The 17,143-nt window shown below is 40.7% G+C and overlaps 2 protein-coding genes across 2 annotated transcripts; both read left to right on the forward strand.

The window, feature by feature from the left end:
* The first annotated feature begins 4,518 nt into the window (after positions 1–4,518).
* LOC114703451 (olfactory receptor 5A1-like) lies at positions 4,519–5,534 on the forward strand. The gene is given in 2 exon segments (XM_028884300.2): positions 4,519–5,194; positions 5,197–5,534. Coding segments are annotated over 2 exon segments (960 nt in total). The 5' UTR covers positions 4,519–4,572.
* Positions 5,535–12,047: 6,513 nt separating this feature from the next.
* Positions 12,048–16,516, forward strand: LOC114703450 (macrophage-expressed gene 1 protein-like). The gene is made up of 2 exons (XM_028884298.2): positions 12,048–12,257; positions 12,554–16,516. Exon 2 carries the CDS (start codon positions 12,598–12,600, stop codon positions 14,656–14,658), a length of 2,061 nt encoding a protein of 686 aa, XP_028740131.1. The 5' UTR covers positions 12,048–12,257; positions 12,554–12,597; the 3' UTR covers positions 14,659–16,516.
* Positions 16,517–17,143: the final 627 nt, after the last annotated feature.

Consider the following 17,143-nt stretch of genomic DNA (forward strand, 5'->3'; position numbering starts at 1 on the left):
GGATGGCAAAGCCAGTGACTAAGAGGGAAAGGTGGGCCAGGAAAGATGCTTGGAACTTTGGTCTCACTCTCTGAGTTTAATGAGGGGAGCTGTGCTTTGACTATTTAGGATTTTAGATTTTAGAATTTGGAAAGTGTATTATTTCCTTGAAAGATTTCTATTACTTACAATTTGAAATGTGAAGAGAAATGAACTAAGCCAATACTGATCTAAGTTAATCATTTTTTTCACCTTCAGAAGAGGAGGAGGTAAGGATTTGGAGAAGGAAATATGCTTTGCAAAGGTCACACAGTAAAATGTAGGCAAAATAATAATACCAGAATTTAAAAGCCAGTACTTTTTATGTTGCTATAGACTCTTAGGGGTGTGCAATCATGAGTGTGCCTGCAAAGTAAAGGGTCTTTGTGTCTCCCATTGAGATGCCAGGCTTTAGAAGAAGGTGGAGGGTAAAGGGCTCTTCCTAAAGCATGAGACACAAGTTTTAATTTCTCCTCCAGTACTAGTCAGTTATATTGACATTCCCTTTATCTCTTTTGGCTTTAGTTTTAAAATCATAGTGGAGAAAGTCCAAGCTGGCTGATTTCCAGCTATGATATTTTATTAGTTTAAATATATTCTCAATATTTTTTGAGTATCCAGGAAGTACTTAAAATAGGGCAAGCCCCATGGTCTTGGGAATAGAACAAGTTTATAGGGTTGGTGTGGTAACCCTTATTTGGCCAGTGAACAAAATATCCACCAGGCATCTGTAAAATCCAAGCACTCTGATAAATGATGGAGAGAAAGTGATCTATGTAAACACTTTTTCCTCTTGTTGGTCTTTCTGTTTCATTCACCACATCCTACAGAACCCACTAAACTATAGGTACATTCTGTGTGCCCCTCAGAGAAATCATTTATTTGGAAATGACCACATAACAGATCTATTCCTTTTGATCTTGACACATTAACTTCATTGTTAAAAGTTAATCACGCTGCCAAGATTGAGGACAAGAAAACTCTTCATAATCATGCTAAGATTGAGGACAAGAAAACTCTTCATAATCATTTTCAGATACTGGTCCTGTCCAGTCACATGGGCTGGGTGAAAGATCACACCTCATGCAGTTGTATGAATGGAAGAGTACCATCAATTGCTCAGATCCACCTCCAGATGGGTTTAGACATCAGAAAAGACAACAAACTTGGGAGTCAAGGAATTAGAAACTTAAACAGTTTAATAAATTTTTGTTCTTCCATAATTTCAATATATCTCTTGTCAGCAATATATATTTTAAAAAATTGTAAATTGATGCCATTCAGGTATGCTAGGTGCAAAGAACTTGGGTTAAAATGCCATCCCATAGCTTATAGTTAAGGAGAAGGGATCCAACAAAAATATCAAAGCATGCTAAGTGTTGTGAAATGAACCAATATGATGCTATACAGATTGATAACATGAAAGGAAGTGCCAGTGTAACCATTGCTGTGCTGCATAAATGCACATAGACACAGATACACAGACACAGATACAGACACAGACACAGACACACACACAGACACACACACACACACACACACACACACACACACACTTGCATTCAGTCTGCAGATGCAGATAAGAAGTAGGCCGTGTAGAGATGGAATGATTTTGGTCTAATAGGGCTAATCACTGGTGAAATAGTGAAATTTTTTTTCTATTGCTGCCAATATTTTAAAGTTAAGGGAAATCATAGGAAGAGATTTATGTGTGATGTGTCAGGAGTTGAGGATATAGCTCGATAATAGAAAACCCACCTACTGTGCAATAGGCTCCAAACCCAATTCTCAGCACCACTGGCTTGTCCAGTGTGACAAAACTAATGAATTGAGATGCAAAGATTAGAGACTAGCTCTGCTTTGTTTGATTTCCAAGCCCTGCTTTGACTAACCACAAATAGGATAATTGCTGTAGAGATCTAAATAAGCTCAAAACCACAGGGGGGGAGACCACTATCACCACCACAACCACCAACAAAAAATTAACAATTGATGGTAGCACTCAGGCCATGACAAAGATAGAAAGTAGTATTATAAGGGAATTTAGTGGGCCTCGTATACTCTCCTATATCATTGTCTGTAGATAATTTAGGTAAAAACAACCAACCTGCCCACATAGGAATTATATAAATTAATTAGTGGTTAACTCTTACCATATTCTAAACATGTAAGCCTAGAAACCATGTCTTGGGGCTGAAATAGGAAAGAATCATATGTATCTGGGTAAAGTAGACCTTTGATAATCACAGCGAATGTTGCACAGGAAAGATGGGCAGGCCTTGCCAAGGGCTTAGCCCCGTGTGGTTTCTTTTTCCTACAGGAAAAGGCTTAAAGGAGCATCAGTTTGTAAATCTGCCTGTCTTGAGCCAACTGTTGTTAACCTTAGCTATATACTTTAGAGCAACTTTCTGGTCGTCTCTCTCTGTTCCCTTTGATTCCCAGTCATCTTCCTTCCTACTTCTGTAAATCTGTTACACTCTGAGTCACACTGAGGTCACAAGTGTTTAGTTGTGTAGTCACACTCTGAGTTACACTAAGGTCACGAGGTTTTGTATTTGCAGCTAGTTACCTGTTTACAGTAAGGAATCAGAATGTTTAGAAATCCACAAAGATTCATGTTTTCTGTCTTGACTGCAGGGAAACTGTCAAGCTCTTTAACGTGATATTTGGGAGACCCTGCTCTGTACTAGGTGTAGGTTTAAGTGTTTGGGGTATTTAGTTAACGAACAAGAAAAGAATTCTAAAATTAACTGTATTTGTTATGTTTCTGTTCTAGTGAAGGACAGAAAAATCAAGAAACAAACCGAATCTATGCAGCATTCTAAGGTGATTGCTTCTGTCTAAAAATGGAACCACATAAATGGACAGAGCCACATAAATGGATTGAAAGTCTGTAAGTGGAGAAAGGCTGAAATTAAACAGGAATGTACACATGTATGTGATGGCATATGGTTTATGTGATTACATATGTATGTATACTTGCACGTTTATGATTTTGTGTGTTTGAAACAAATGTGTCTTTTCCACCTAAGCTTTCAGTGATCTTTCACAAGTTATCTCCCCACCTCTGGCTTTCAGAACTTCCCTTCTGTGTCTTCTATTCCCCTTTTTATACGCCTTGAATGCTAAGCTTGCTCCCCTGCACTTCTGCAAATGTTCTCCTCCTGCTTAAAATGAGTATTTCAGATCTCAGAGCCACTCTACCCCCACCCCCCAACCCCCACCCCCGCCAAGCTTCTCACAGTGTCTTCCATCCTGGGACTCCTTTACTTACCTTTGCAATTCTCCTCACAGGGAATTTTAAAAAAGCACTACCTACTATCTCCAGGCTCCAGGGCAGTGTATAAAGGTTTTCTCTAACAGCACTTGTTATGCTGTGCTATTGATCACCTGTTTTTCTGTCTGGCATTTTTTGAGTGTTCTGCACTTAATATAATGTGTTACTAATATCTACATCATCAGCATTTAGCTCTAACAAGCACACAGTGCGAGATGGTCAGTTGATAATCTTTGTGCAGGAAAAGCATTCAAGTTTCGCATGGTTAACGTTTTTCACTCTCTGGTTTAGTCAGTATTTTTCCAAGTTTTATCTCTATATGCTTCACTCTGTTGAGATAGAGGGGAGAGGATAAGAAAAACAGAGGGGGACACACACACACACACACACACACACACACACACACACACACACAGGGAGGGGGTCCTGTTCATGAAAGCTGGTTATAACTATAATGATAAAACTGCAACAGGAAAATTAGTTCTCTCCAACAGAGTCTCACTGAGTATATAAAACACATTTAAGTATAGGTCCAATGCCCAGCAGTAGGTGGCCAATACAAAATGAACTTAGTAGTGTTTTGTAGATTTTTTTTTCTCATGTTGCTTTGTTTGGGCATTTTTAAAAACATCCTATTGGTTTTTGTCTTTGTGTGTGTGTGTGTTTTGTGCTGTTTTGTTCTTATTTATCCTTTTTTTTTGCCTATCTGTTTTCTAAAGAAAGAGAGCAAGAAGGTGTGGAGTTGGGTGGGTGGGGAACTATTGAGGAACTGGGAGGAGATATGGGAGGGGAAACTGTAATCAGAATATATTGCATGGATTTTCAATAAAAAACAAAACTAAGAAACACAATTACCTCTGCAAGCATTTTGAGTTTTGATATATTTCTTCTCTTTAAAAAGAAAAGAATACATGTCTAAACCTAAGTGATTTAATAGTGTAGTGCAACATATTGAGCAATCTAAAAGAAGAGAGAGATTGTCAGCTCATATACTACTACTAATAAGTAACTCCCTCCATTAACATGGTAGTTGTGATGCTATTGATGCAAAGACTACTATCTTGATATACTTTTACATTAACAAGTTCATCAGATAAGTGGGATAGTGACCTCCATATGTTGTGGAGGGGAATTCTGCATCAGACATTTATTTTGGGGAATGTCTTCTGGTTGTAGGAGTCTATGATTCTTTGACAAAGCAGAAGAGTTTCTTCACCTGGATTTCGATTGCCCCCATGATTCTATCTCTGGGACTTTAAAGACGGAAGAGCTGATACATGGCTGTGGGAAGGAACATTAGCATGGTGACCAATTTCATCCTTTTGGGATTTTTAGAGCACCCCAAGCTGCAGGTTGTCCTTTTCCTGTTGTTTCTGGGAATCTACCTGGTGACCATGGCTGGAAACCTGGGCCTTATTGTCCTGATCAGGATGGACTCACACCTCCACTCCCCCATGTACTTCTTTCTTAGTAACCTGTCCTTTGTTGATGTCTCATACACTTCTTCCATAGCCCCTAAGATGCTCTGTGATTTCTTTAGGGAGCAGAAGACTATCTCCTTTGTAGGCTGTGCTACACAGCTTTTCTTCTTTATTGGAATGGGAGGCACTGAATGCTGTCTCCTGGCAGCCATGGCATATGACAGATATGCTGCTATCTCCAATCCTCTACTCTATCCATCCCTCATGTCACCCACCATCTGTGTGGGGATGGCTATCACAGCATACACAGGAGGGTTCCTCACTGGGTTGGTCCAAACCAGCTCCATATTCCAGCTTCATTTCTGTGGGTCTCGGGTCATTAACCATTTTTTCTGTGATTTGCCACCCCTGATGTCCTTGTCTTGCTCTAGTACTTTTTTTAGCCAAGTAGTGAACTTCCTGGTCGTGTGTGCAGTTGGTGGACATCAGCCCTGGTTGTCCTGGTCTCCTATGGCTACATCATTGCTGCTGTCATGAAGATTCATTCAATTCATGGGCGGATGAAGGCTTTCAACACCTGTGCCTCTCATCTAACTACAGTGATTCTTTTTTATGGCTCTGGTCTCTTCTCGTACCTCCATTCTAATACTGGCTACTCACAGGACAAAAATAAGGTGGTGTCCATGTTCTATGGTGCAGTGATACCCATGTTGAACCCTATCATCTACAGCCTAAGAAACAAGGAGATCAAAGAAGCATTGAAGAAACTCAAGGAGAGGAAGAAGCGGATGTCCTGTCTCCGTGTTATAATTTCTTAGGTATAAACAGAAGAAAAAACAACTTAAGCCTTTTGTTAAATATAAATAATAAAATAATAGTGTAGCTCAGAAAATTGATGGTAAGTTAGAGAAACTTTTTCAAGAAAAAAAACACCCTACCTCAAATTGACACATGTACTGGATAATTGTACTCAATGGATATTTATTTATTTATTTATTTACTTTATTTTTTATGGGATGGTGTTAGATTTTAAATTTGGTCATTTGGAAGGTAAAATAAATATGGTTTTGATGGTACTCCTCTACCATAGAGTACTAGGTGCTAAGTTCAAGATGCCATGTCTTAGGGATACGAGCCAAAACCTAGTCGTAGGGACATGTAATTCCTCAATGTCTTCATTACAATAAAGCATGGTTCTTGCTAATTCACTTACCTATTGGGATATATTGCCTGTTCCTCTTGTCTTGGATTACTACCTATCCAAGGGTTGGTGCTAATCAGAAATATTAACTTTGGATTAGGAACTTCGCTGACATGAATTCAACAATGATGACTCAGAGGCAGTAGAGTAGTAGGGTACCGTAAACGATGTTTAGGGAGAATCAAGGATAATGGGTGTACAGTCATAAAGTCTTTGGAGGCCAGATACAAGGAGCTAAGACCACCAACATTTATATCTATACGGTCATGATGAGGAAAGAGTGGGGATAGGATATATGAGAGGCCCTACACTGAGGTATACAGGGGTTACCTGCAGCCAAAGATAGAAATTAATATAGCTCAATGCAAAATTGCAAATTTACTTAACTATTATAAGATATTTTTGGAGAATTTTTAAAAACTCAGTTGTATTCTCAAGTATGGGTTTTGTAGATGGTTCCATGTTACAGTATCAAAAGTTTGGACATACCTGTAAATAGAAGGGCATGAGGTTCATGCTGGAAATCTGTGTGTGACTAAGCATGACCAGTCGGAAAAGAAAAACTTCATCTGCTCACTAGATCAGTTTTCACTCTGGACCTCATATGGCTGTTAGTCTGTGTCCTGTCTACAGTCTCCCTGAATCTTGATGTCGGGCTTTCTTGCTGTTCTGTTAGCCTTGACTCAATTTCTACATATTCTCTAAGAAGTGTCACCACTCCAGTGGTGACTGCATTCCAGAGCAGGATCCCAAATAAGGCACTTATGTTGGAGAATTTGCTGCAGAATGGAATATGTCACTAAAACCATCTTTAACCACATTTTTCAAGATAATTCTAGAGTAAATGGTAAATGGAGTCTTATTTCTTTCATGATTGTGTAAATAAACCACAGTGAGTTACAACAACCAACTCTGAATCACATCTGTCCTGATTATCAGTATTCTGCCTAGTACTCTGGCATTCTACAGTGTTCTCATTTGATCATTTCTATGACTAGCTGAATTATTAGCATTATCTATGTAGGTGGAGATTATTTAGCCAGTATATTCCTCTGTCAAGCCTTCCTTGATTCTAGAGTCCTACAGACCAGGTATAACTACCATGGAAATATATTCTTATAAAATACTATAGGAACCCCCTAATTCCATCTGACACTATGTTTTTTTTTTCTGATTATGTCTTTTCCTAAGTTGTTAGCATCCATGCCTAAGCTCTCCTTAACTCTTTCCTCCAAAACACTGGGTAGAACCTTCCATGAACTATGTGCTTAATAAGTATCTGTTCAGTAAACAAATAAATCCAAGTTTACCTGGTATTTAGAGATGTGAAACCAAGGGAAGGAAACAGATTATTACTAGAAGCTTATGATATGCCAAGCATTATAAACAGCATATTTAAAAGTTGAGTTTCAGCCAGGCGGTGGTGGCACATGCCTTTAATCCCAGCACTCGGGAGGTAGAGGCAGGCGGATCTCTGTGAGTTCGAGGCCAGCCTGGTCTCCAAAGCGAGTTCCAGGAAAGGCACAAAGCTACACAGAGAAACCCTGTCTTGAAAAAAAAAAAAAAAAAAAAAAAAAAAAAAAGTTGAGTTTCAGTTCAACAACATACACAAATCCCTTTGTTAAAAAATTCAGGACTGGATAGATGGCTCAGGGCTTAACAGTACTTGCTGTTCTTCCAGAGAACCCAAGTAGAGAGTACTAAGGAGGTTATTACAGGTTAGGAAGGGAAGAGGGAAATATAAAAGAAGTTAGATAATAAGTCAAATAGAAGGAAGTTATAGTGCTCTTTACCATGTGTGAAGTTGGTGGTAATTTATGTTTTTCTCTCTTTTATTAAAAGCTCCAACATAAAGCAATGGTATGTTTTGAAAGGATGAAATGTTAATAACTTGTTTTGAACATTCAAAATTATGTCTTGTATCAAATTATCATACAATGTCTCATAAAAATGCAATTACTATGTGCCAATTAAAACACAAAGACAACTAAATAACAAGAGTTTAGGACAAACCAGTGGCTACTTAGATGCAATCATTAAGCAATATTCAAGTTATATAAAACCCACTGTCCTAGCCTTAACTTCTAACATTCTTTCCCTGAGTTTCAGATGCCTATCTCTTCCTTGAGTAGACCTTTGCAAGGTTAAGTCACAGGTGTTGGTCCCATCATTGAACAGTGTTCATGTATCATCCCATAGATGATGGTCATACCTTTGGACCGTCTGGTTGTGGATGCTTCAGGAGTCTAGTTGTGAATGCTGGCCCCAACTCTGGTTAACCCCTTTTGAGGTCACATCACAGAGCTCGGTTCCACCAGTTTGCAGGGCTTCACATACCTAACATACACCTCCATGTTGGCCACACCTCAGCTGTCCTTCAGGGGCCAGGCTCTAATGCTCTTCTTCCTCCTGTGTGGTCCCTTGCAAGGACAGATTATGGAGTCTGGTCTTGTCTTCACCATCAGTTTGACAATGCTGGCCCTGCCCCTAGGCAGTTGCCTGATGTCTGGCAAACTGATGCTTAGAAGCTGAATCTGTGTTACCCTACAGACTCCAACCAGGTTTCCACCTACCTGAATACTGTACAGTTCTGATGTAAAGTTTCTTCCTATGGTCTAGAATAATTCTACTGGCTACCCTTTAGCTTACAACGCTGGTGAAATGTGTTCTTGGTTTCCCAGGAGTATGGTTTATAGATAGTCTGGGCCTGCCTAAGCCATGACTCAGCAGGGGTCTTTTTAAAAATGGTGTCTTGCTGTTGATTTGGTAGAGGGCTGAGTAGGGAGGGATTCAGAGGCTTTTCTGTTATTGAGTGCAACCTTTCTTTCTGTCCCTTTCTCTTTAAAATATCTGTTTGGGGGAGTATAGTGTCAGTTTTCTAAGGATTTCTGTCTTAGGCCATAGCTCTGGTTATACTCTTAGTGGGAAAGGAAGCTAGCTCCCTAGACCATGCAGATTCATCCAGGACAGGCTGGATTCTCCATGTTCTGCTTTGTAAGTTTCCTTCTTTACTTTGATGTTAAACTAGAGATTCCTGGCCATCACCCATCTCTTCTGTCTGACAGCTGCTACCCAACTCTCCCAAGTTTATTCACTAAAGATACAGGCATCCGTTTTCTTCTGGAAATTGGCCTAGCTTTTTACATAACTGCAAAGAAGCATTTTCCATCACCTTTCTCTTTCTACCCTCCATAATAAAAGGGACTGCAAACCCACTGGGCTCGTCTTTTAGCAGACAAACAGTCCTGGTGGGAGAACTCCTGCTGAAGGGAAAGAGTGGACCAGGCAAGTCCCAGAACATCAAGTTAGGTGTCAGCTATTGAGAAGAGAAAAATGTCACTGCCTCACTGGTACATCCCTCAGTCTAGACTTGAGTTTACTGGAGCTCAAGAAGTCCCGGCTCCCTGTTTTGTGTGCTGAGTTTCTAATGAGCCTCTTAGATTCCTGCAGAACACATAAAATGAGATGATCATGGCCCATGAAATCATCCAAGATGGATGATGAACTACAGGGATTGGAAACATCTATTCCGGTCCCAAGCCTGCACAGGATGAACATCACACATGAATCATGGTTCCTCATGACATGGTGTCAGAAGCTTGTACGTGGCTTCCAGTTTGTTAGAGGAAATGAAAATGCCTTTTAGCACCTTAGATGCACACCTTGTGCAGAAGAATCACTTCTCTCTGCTTGAGGCCAGGGTTTATTGTGTAGCCCCTGGCATTTACTCACCCTGAAAGAATATGTTCTTGCACACATAACTCAATGCAAGCGAGCAGAGGAAATTGTTGGTGGAAGGGGAGAAATAGGAAAATGCCTGTTAAGAACTTACTGCCCTGGTGTGCAGATTTGGGTTGTGTCCCATATTCCCATCATTTATATGATGGGAAAACACAACTCACTAAGCAAAAGAATCACAGAGTCCATAGACATTCAACAGCCTCAGGCATATGAAAACCCCCAAAGTGATTTGTTTCTTTTTAAAAAGTTATGCATTTCTTGATTATTTTACTGAGTATTGTTTGGCAGTTGCTACTTACTTTTTGCATTATTAAAAACTAAAACAAATAAAAATAAAATTGATAAGAAAAAAATCAAAGCAATTGAATAATCCTTACCAATCAGATGTCATTACCATCAATGGGCCGGTATAGATGCCTCTAGTAGTGGATATTTGTAAATATCTAGTAATATTGAATGCATTTCAGCATTATTTAATATGTTATTAAAATTGTTTGAATAGGTTTTGTTGTAGGGTTGGAGATATGGCTCAGCAGTTAAGAGTGCTTGCTGTGTTCTCAGAATACTGAGTTTTGTTCCTAGCATTCATATCAGGCAGCTCATAACCATCTGTAACTCCAGTTTCAAGGGATCTGATGTCCTCTTCTAGTCTTCATGGGTACACACACACACACACACACACGCACACGCACACGCACACGCACGCGCACGCGCACACGCACACGCACACACACAGAGAAAGAGAGAGAGATACATACACATAAATAAAAATAAGTCATTTTAAAGGAATTGTGTTTTCTATAAAATGTTTTTCTTAAAAATCTTAGTGTTTATTTTCTAAACTTTAACTATTTTACTAGCATATATCAACTATACATAACGGGATTCATCATGGCATCCTCATACATAATATACTCTGGTCATAGTCACTTCATCTTGCTCTCTTCCTACTAAAATATTTTGTCATATAACTCTTGCTGGCTTTCATAACTATATTAATTTTCATTGCCTATGCCAAAGATGAGAAGGAAGACTGTATCAAAGAAACAAAAAGGCAGACATTAAGTGTTTAGAAACATCTAGATTTAGATCTGCCTACATTTACCTGCTGGTATTCTTTCAGAAGAGTGAGATCAAGAAAAGAGAAACAAAGAATGAGAAATCGCTAGCCTGTCTCCACATGAATGTAGGAGGGAGAGTATTCCACTACTGATGAGCATCCCTGAAACAGTGTGAAGAGAAAGACTCAAATACAGAATTATTATGATTGCTTAAAGGCATTTGATGGGAGGCTAATACCTCCCTCTCCTGAGGTATTAGCACATAACCATCTGATTATAAACTAAGGACAGCATCCTCTGAGGTGCCTGAGTTTTCCAGCTAAGCATAGCCTAGACATTATTCACAAACTCACCCTTTTTTCTCAATTGGTATAAGTCAGTTTCCCTAAGCTGGGTTCTGTGCCTGAACAGACACACAATGTGGTATTTCTGTATTTACAGAGCACACTTATGGTTTGAAGAGTGACTAGAGAAACTCAGCTGTGAAGACCAGAAACAGGCCCCATTCCTTCTTAACTTGCTTCTCTGCTACATCAGTGATGACCCAGGATTATTCAATTCCCTGAAAACTTCAGGTCATACAGGTGACAATATCGATCTATGGATTGAAACATGACTGCATGTTGGCTCTGGTGTGGTTTGAGGAGCCATGACATTGCAATTCAAAGTGTTCTTAGCTCCTCTAGGTTCCCTCCCAGTGAGTTAATGTACAAAGGCACATTCTAATTATCCCAAACGACTGGGGGAACTGAGCTTCCTTTAATCCTGATCCTTCACCACTGGGTCAGAAGCATCTTTGCAAATCATTAGTTTAACAGAACCGGCATCAGCACAAAAAGAGAGAGGCAAGGAAATGAAATTATGTTCTTTAAAGCACATAAAGATAAATTTTAATTTCTTTAATTTTATAAGGAAAAGCCATATTCATTTTTATATACCTATGGTGGGTTGAAAAATTTAAAAGTGCAAAAGGTACACTTGCAAATTGAATATACAGAAGAGAAAAAAGTGTTTGTACACAGGCATACATACTTCTTGGTCACTGTATGTTTTTGAGAAATTAAAACTGAGAAAATGGAGTGGCTTTTGCCTTCTTTGTGATATTTTTATCTGAAAAGAAGCAACTGCTGTGTAAGGTTACTCACTCACATGGAATGCTTAGGACAAGTCAGGCTGAAGTGTCCCAGCATACTGCAAGCAGAACTGTCTTCATCCTTAATCTCAGTTCCAGATAATATCATACACACTCCAGGACATGAGAGCTTGTAGCAATGAGACATCATAAAACGTGCATTAGTGCTACTCTGCCCCATTTTTTCTGGGAGGACAGCCTCAGCCTCAGTAAGCCAATGAGAAACCTAAGGCTTGTCCACGAGGTAGAAATACCCTGGATCTGGTGCAGATAAAAGCATGTCAAGAAGGGTAGATGTTGCTACTGACCTCTTCATTTTCAGCAAAAGAATCTGGCACTGGAGACTGACAAGAGAACAGAACAGTGAGACAAGAGAGTGGACAAAAAGCCAAAGCAGCCTTTCTAGGTAAAGAATAAGTGAGATGTGGGATATGCTTCTGAGGACTCATCACTGCCGCAGAGTAAACAGCTGGGTTGGAGAAAACAAGGGCATGAAATGTGGAGATATGTGTTCACGTGTATGGTATACTGTATTTTGTTGCATGTCCTAGTGGTCTTAAATACTCCAACCAACTCTCCTTTGCCAATTTTGCAGCTAACATAGCCTGAAGAGCAACTTATGGTTTTTAGGAGAATTGTTGAATTTTCAAGCAACTACTGTTTAAGCAACTGCTTTCCTTCCCATCTTTCTGTTTGTCCCAGGCTTTCTGGTCCAGGACTGGTGTGTGACTGAAATTGTCTGCACCATGAAGAGCATCATTGTCACAATCCTCATCTGGACCACAGCAGCACATGCTGAAACAGACAAGCTTCTCGGAGAGATCAGTCAGACTGGCTTTCGAAAGTGCCAGAATGCTTTAAACATACCAGCTTTGGAAGTGCTACCTGGAGGTGGCTGGGATAACCTGAGAAACATAGACATGGGGCGGGTAATGGAGTTGACGTACACCAACTGTAAGACCACAGAAGATGGACAGTACATCATCCCCGATGAAGTCTTTACTATTCCTCAGAAAGAGAGCAACCTGGAGATGAACTCAGAAATCCTGGATTCCTGGGTGAATTACCGCAGCACCACCTCAGCTTCCATCAACATGGGACTCGATTCTCCTTTCAAAATCAACGGCAAGTTCTCTACTGAGTTCCAAAGGATGAAGACCCTTCAAGTGAGGGATCATGCTGTAACTGCAAGAGTTCAGGTGAGAAACCTGGTCTACACAGTGAAAAACAATCCAAATTCAGAGCTCAGCTTGGGGTTTAAGAGGGAGCTCATGGAAATCTGTGACCACCTAGAGAAAAACCAAACGAAGATGGCCACCTACCTGGCAGAACTGTTGGTCCTCAACTATGGCACACATGTAATCACTAGTGTGGATGCTGGGGCTGCACTGGTTCAGGAGGATCACATAAAGTCCTCCTTCCTTAAGAACAGTGAGGGAAATCAGGCCGCTGCGAGTGTATCTGCTGGAATTACCTTCAAAAAGATGGTGAACTTCAAGCCTGAGGCAGACGTTGGCTATCAGAATGGGTTGACCATAGGCTACCTTGCTAACAGAACCAACTCCAGGATGCAGAGCATCGGAGGGATTCCATACTACCCAGGCATCACCTTAGAAATCTGGCAGAAGGGCATCACTAACCACCTGGTGGCAGTAGACCGTGCTGGCTTGCCTCTGCATTTCTTCATCAAGCCTGACAAGCTGCCTGGTTTTCCACAACACTTGGTGGAGAAGCTATCTAAGACAGTGGAAACTGCTGCCAGAAACTACTACGCCTTTAACACATACCCAGGCTGCACAAATGTCGATTCCCCCAACTTCAATTTTCAAGCCAATACAGATGATGGCTCTTGTGATGGTAAGGTAGCCAATTCCCCCTTTGGAGGCGTTTATCAGGTGTGTTCTCAACTCACATGGTATGGTGAACTCTGCCCAAAATTGGAGCAGAAGAATCCACTCACTGGTGATTTCTCCTGTCCCTCTGGCTACACCCCTGTCCATTTGCTGACTCAGATCTACGAGGAGGTTTTTAAGCACAGGGTATGTAAAAAGAAGTGCACCCTCAAGATCTTCTGCAAGACAGTATGTGAAGATGTCTTCCCACTGACCAGGGCTGAATTCAAGGCTTATTGGTGTGCAGCCACTGGCCAAGTACCTAAAAACTCAGGACTTCTCTTTGGGGGAGTCTTCACTGACAAGAGCATCAACCCCATGACAAATGAACAATCATGCCCAACCAGCTACCTTTCACTGAGCTTGTTGGAGAACCTCAAGGTATGTGTTTCTATGGATCATGAGTTGGGGCACAAGTTTTCAATCCCCTTTGGTGGGTTTTTCAGCTGTACAACGGGGAACCCCTTGGTTGATTCTTCAACATCCAAAGACTTAGGGGAAGAATCATTTCCACAAAAGTGTCCTGGGGGCTTCAGCCAACAGCTAGGTGTTATCAGAGATGGATGCCAAGTGTCCTACTGTGTCAAGGCTGGGGTCTTTACAAAAGCATCCCTGGCCCCTGTTAGGCTACCACCTTACACTCAACTACCCGTGATGAGTCAGTCTGATGCCAGCTCCGTTGGAGGGGCAAGGAGTGAGAGTGCCACATCCTGGATTAAGGACTCCTCCACCCAGGAGTGGAGGCTGGAGGAGCCATCAAAAGGCATATCAGCAGGAGCCACTGCTGGAATCACAGTTGGGGTGATCCTAGCATTAGGGATTTTAATTGCCTTGGCCATCTATGGCAACCGGAGGCTTAAGAAGAATGAACACAAAGGAATTGCAAGAGCTAGAGCCACCCCTGATGGAGTGTAAGGATCCACATTCAGCTTAATTCTTTCCTAAGAAACCGTTTCTCTCATCTCCAAGCATGGGTTCAAGCGTCTCTTTCACTCCTTTCTCCTCCATGTCTGGCCTCCTAAGAAGTACAGCGACAGCTGCAACCAAAGGAAAGTTTTATAACTTTGTGACTGTGTCCATGTCTCTGCATTGGGAATTAAAGACTCTATGCCAACAAGGTAGAGGAAGGAAGACTTGTAACTAATTCAGCAAAAACCAGCCCTGGTTCTCAGTGGTAATGGGAGGTGCTCATTCCCAAACAAGCCACAGGTTGCCTTCATCTGAATCTCTGTGTGAAAAGAGATGGGCTGGGAGCAACAAGAGATTTGGGATGAAACTGCATTTGGTCTGAAGTTGGCAGAAGTTTCTGACTTATGTGCTGGAAGACTTTGCCTTCCCTGTATCTTGTTCTGGGTTTTATGCTCCTAGAAGCAGTCAGAACTCTGAAAAGACAGAGACAGTTCCAGTGCTGTGGAGCCTCCTGAACTCTGAATTGATGACTTTGTCAAGCCCCCGTGCACCTGGAAGGATTTCGGGCTCATAGCAAGTCCACCTTCTATGTCTGCCCCACAGTTAGGATTTATTTTGCCCAGACCGCTTTCAGACTTCTGAGTAGTGTCAACAAGTCTTCAGAAAATATTTTAACTTACAAACTTCTCACAGGAGGTAAAAGCAAAAGGGTGGTGGGAAACTGGAAATAAATACAAAAATGTAAAAACTGAAGAGGACTCCAATGTTCTAGGAACTGGCTGATTTCTTCTAGCCAACTGATGTCTACCTTATCATAAATTAGACATTGAAAGGGACTGCTGTTTAGATAGGTCAATTATTATGGTTTAATGGTTTGACCTTCTATGTTACCAAAATTATAACCCTTTCTTCTTCTGTGAATGACATTCACCCTTCATGCCTTCTCATCACAAGTGTGGGAACAAATACAAAGACACATGCATAGATACACCCCATATTCCAACAAGTCTATTTTCCTAGGGGTGAAAAATGCAAAAGTCAAAATAAGCCCCCATTTAAGTATTAATTACTCCCCAAAATTAAAATTAAAAACAAGAAACATTATGCCATGTCCTTTTAGTTTTGGCATGCTTTCATTTTTAGAAACAGGGCTGATGTGATAAAAGGTTTATGTCATTAAGTTAACTGGAAAAGGCAACCAGTACCACCTGTGACATTTATTTCAATTGCAGGATGACTTGTTGGGGCATCTGATAGGGTGCACAATTGACACCTGGCAATAGTTGGGGTTTTGCTCAATTTTAATATCTGATTTAATTCTCACAACACAGAAATTCCTCCACAGCTGCTCTAGAAATTATGTATCTGTTCACCACAGCACAAAGATAATATGTTCTCTCCTTAATGTTTACAACCAAGGACTTGTGCACACAGTAGGCCCTTCTCAAGAGCTCCAAGTTTCTGTCTGTGGGAATGTGGGAAAAATTACTCATTTCCAGCTGAGATACAGAGAGGAGTGAATGGCTGAATTTGAACTCTGCCCTCCCAAGTGGGCTGATTCCATAACTTCTTCACCAAACCTGCCCCTTTCAGTATTAAAATGTTCAGTATTAAAACTTTTCCCTCCATGCTTTGTGGGTTCTGAGTGAGTTTTACATGTTTCAGTCAAGCTAATAATTTTTCTTAAAGTACTGGCTTTCTTCTGTAAATTCTTTTAAGGATTACTGAATCTGCAAAGCATAGTAGGAGATTCCTAGACATTTAATGTACAAACTTCCCATTGAGACAAAAGTATTTCACTAACATATTTCTACTAACAAAAATGTATGTAAATATTCATTAAAATGTGCACCTAGTAACATTCTGTCTGAGTGCTCATCTGTATGATGTCAGCATTTGGGGTTTCTGCTTCACTGTCAAGCCACTTCACAAAGCCACATCCTGATCCCCAAGTGGGATTTTCCTGGCTCTGCTGAGCTCTGGGTTCCTAAGGTTGGAGTCTGTGACAAGCAAGGCCTGGCTTCCGAGAAAGCCACATCCTGTAGGATATCAGAGATGGAGAGAGAATTTGGTGATAATGGAAACTCTTCGTTTCTTTCATATTGTGTTCTAACCAGTGTTATAATCATTAAAACTAAACATTTACTTGAATGAAAAAAAAATCCACCTACCAATGATGAAAGCATATACTCTATTGTAGTCAAGCACAGTCACTTTCAAGAAGTTAGCATTCAGGCCCAGAGAGATGACTCAGCAGCTGAGAGCACTTGCTGCTGTCTGAGGTTGTATTACGACCACCCACACAGCAGCTCACAGTCCTCTGTGACTCCAGTTCCAGGGGACCCACGGCAGGCAAAACACTCATCCACTTGAAATCAAAACAAATAACTCTTAAGAAAAGAGAAGTTAACATTCCTGGTTCTCAAGATAACCATTCTTCCATAGTTCACACTTATTTCCCTTGCCATGTGGTCTGTCTCTTTAAGGGGAA

Source organism: Peromyscus leucopus, chromosome 1 (assembly GCF_004664715.2).
Source record: "Peromyscus leucopus breed LL Stock chromosome 1, UCI_PerLeu_2.1, whole genome shotgun sequence".
NCBI classification, from domain to species: Eukaryota; Metazoa; Chordata; class Mammalia; order Rodentia; family Cricetidae; genus Peromyscus; species Peromyscus leucopus.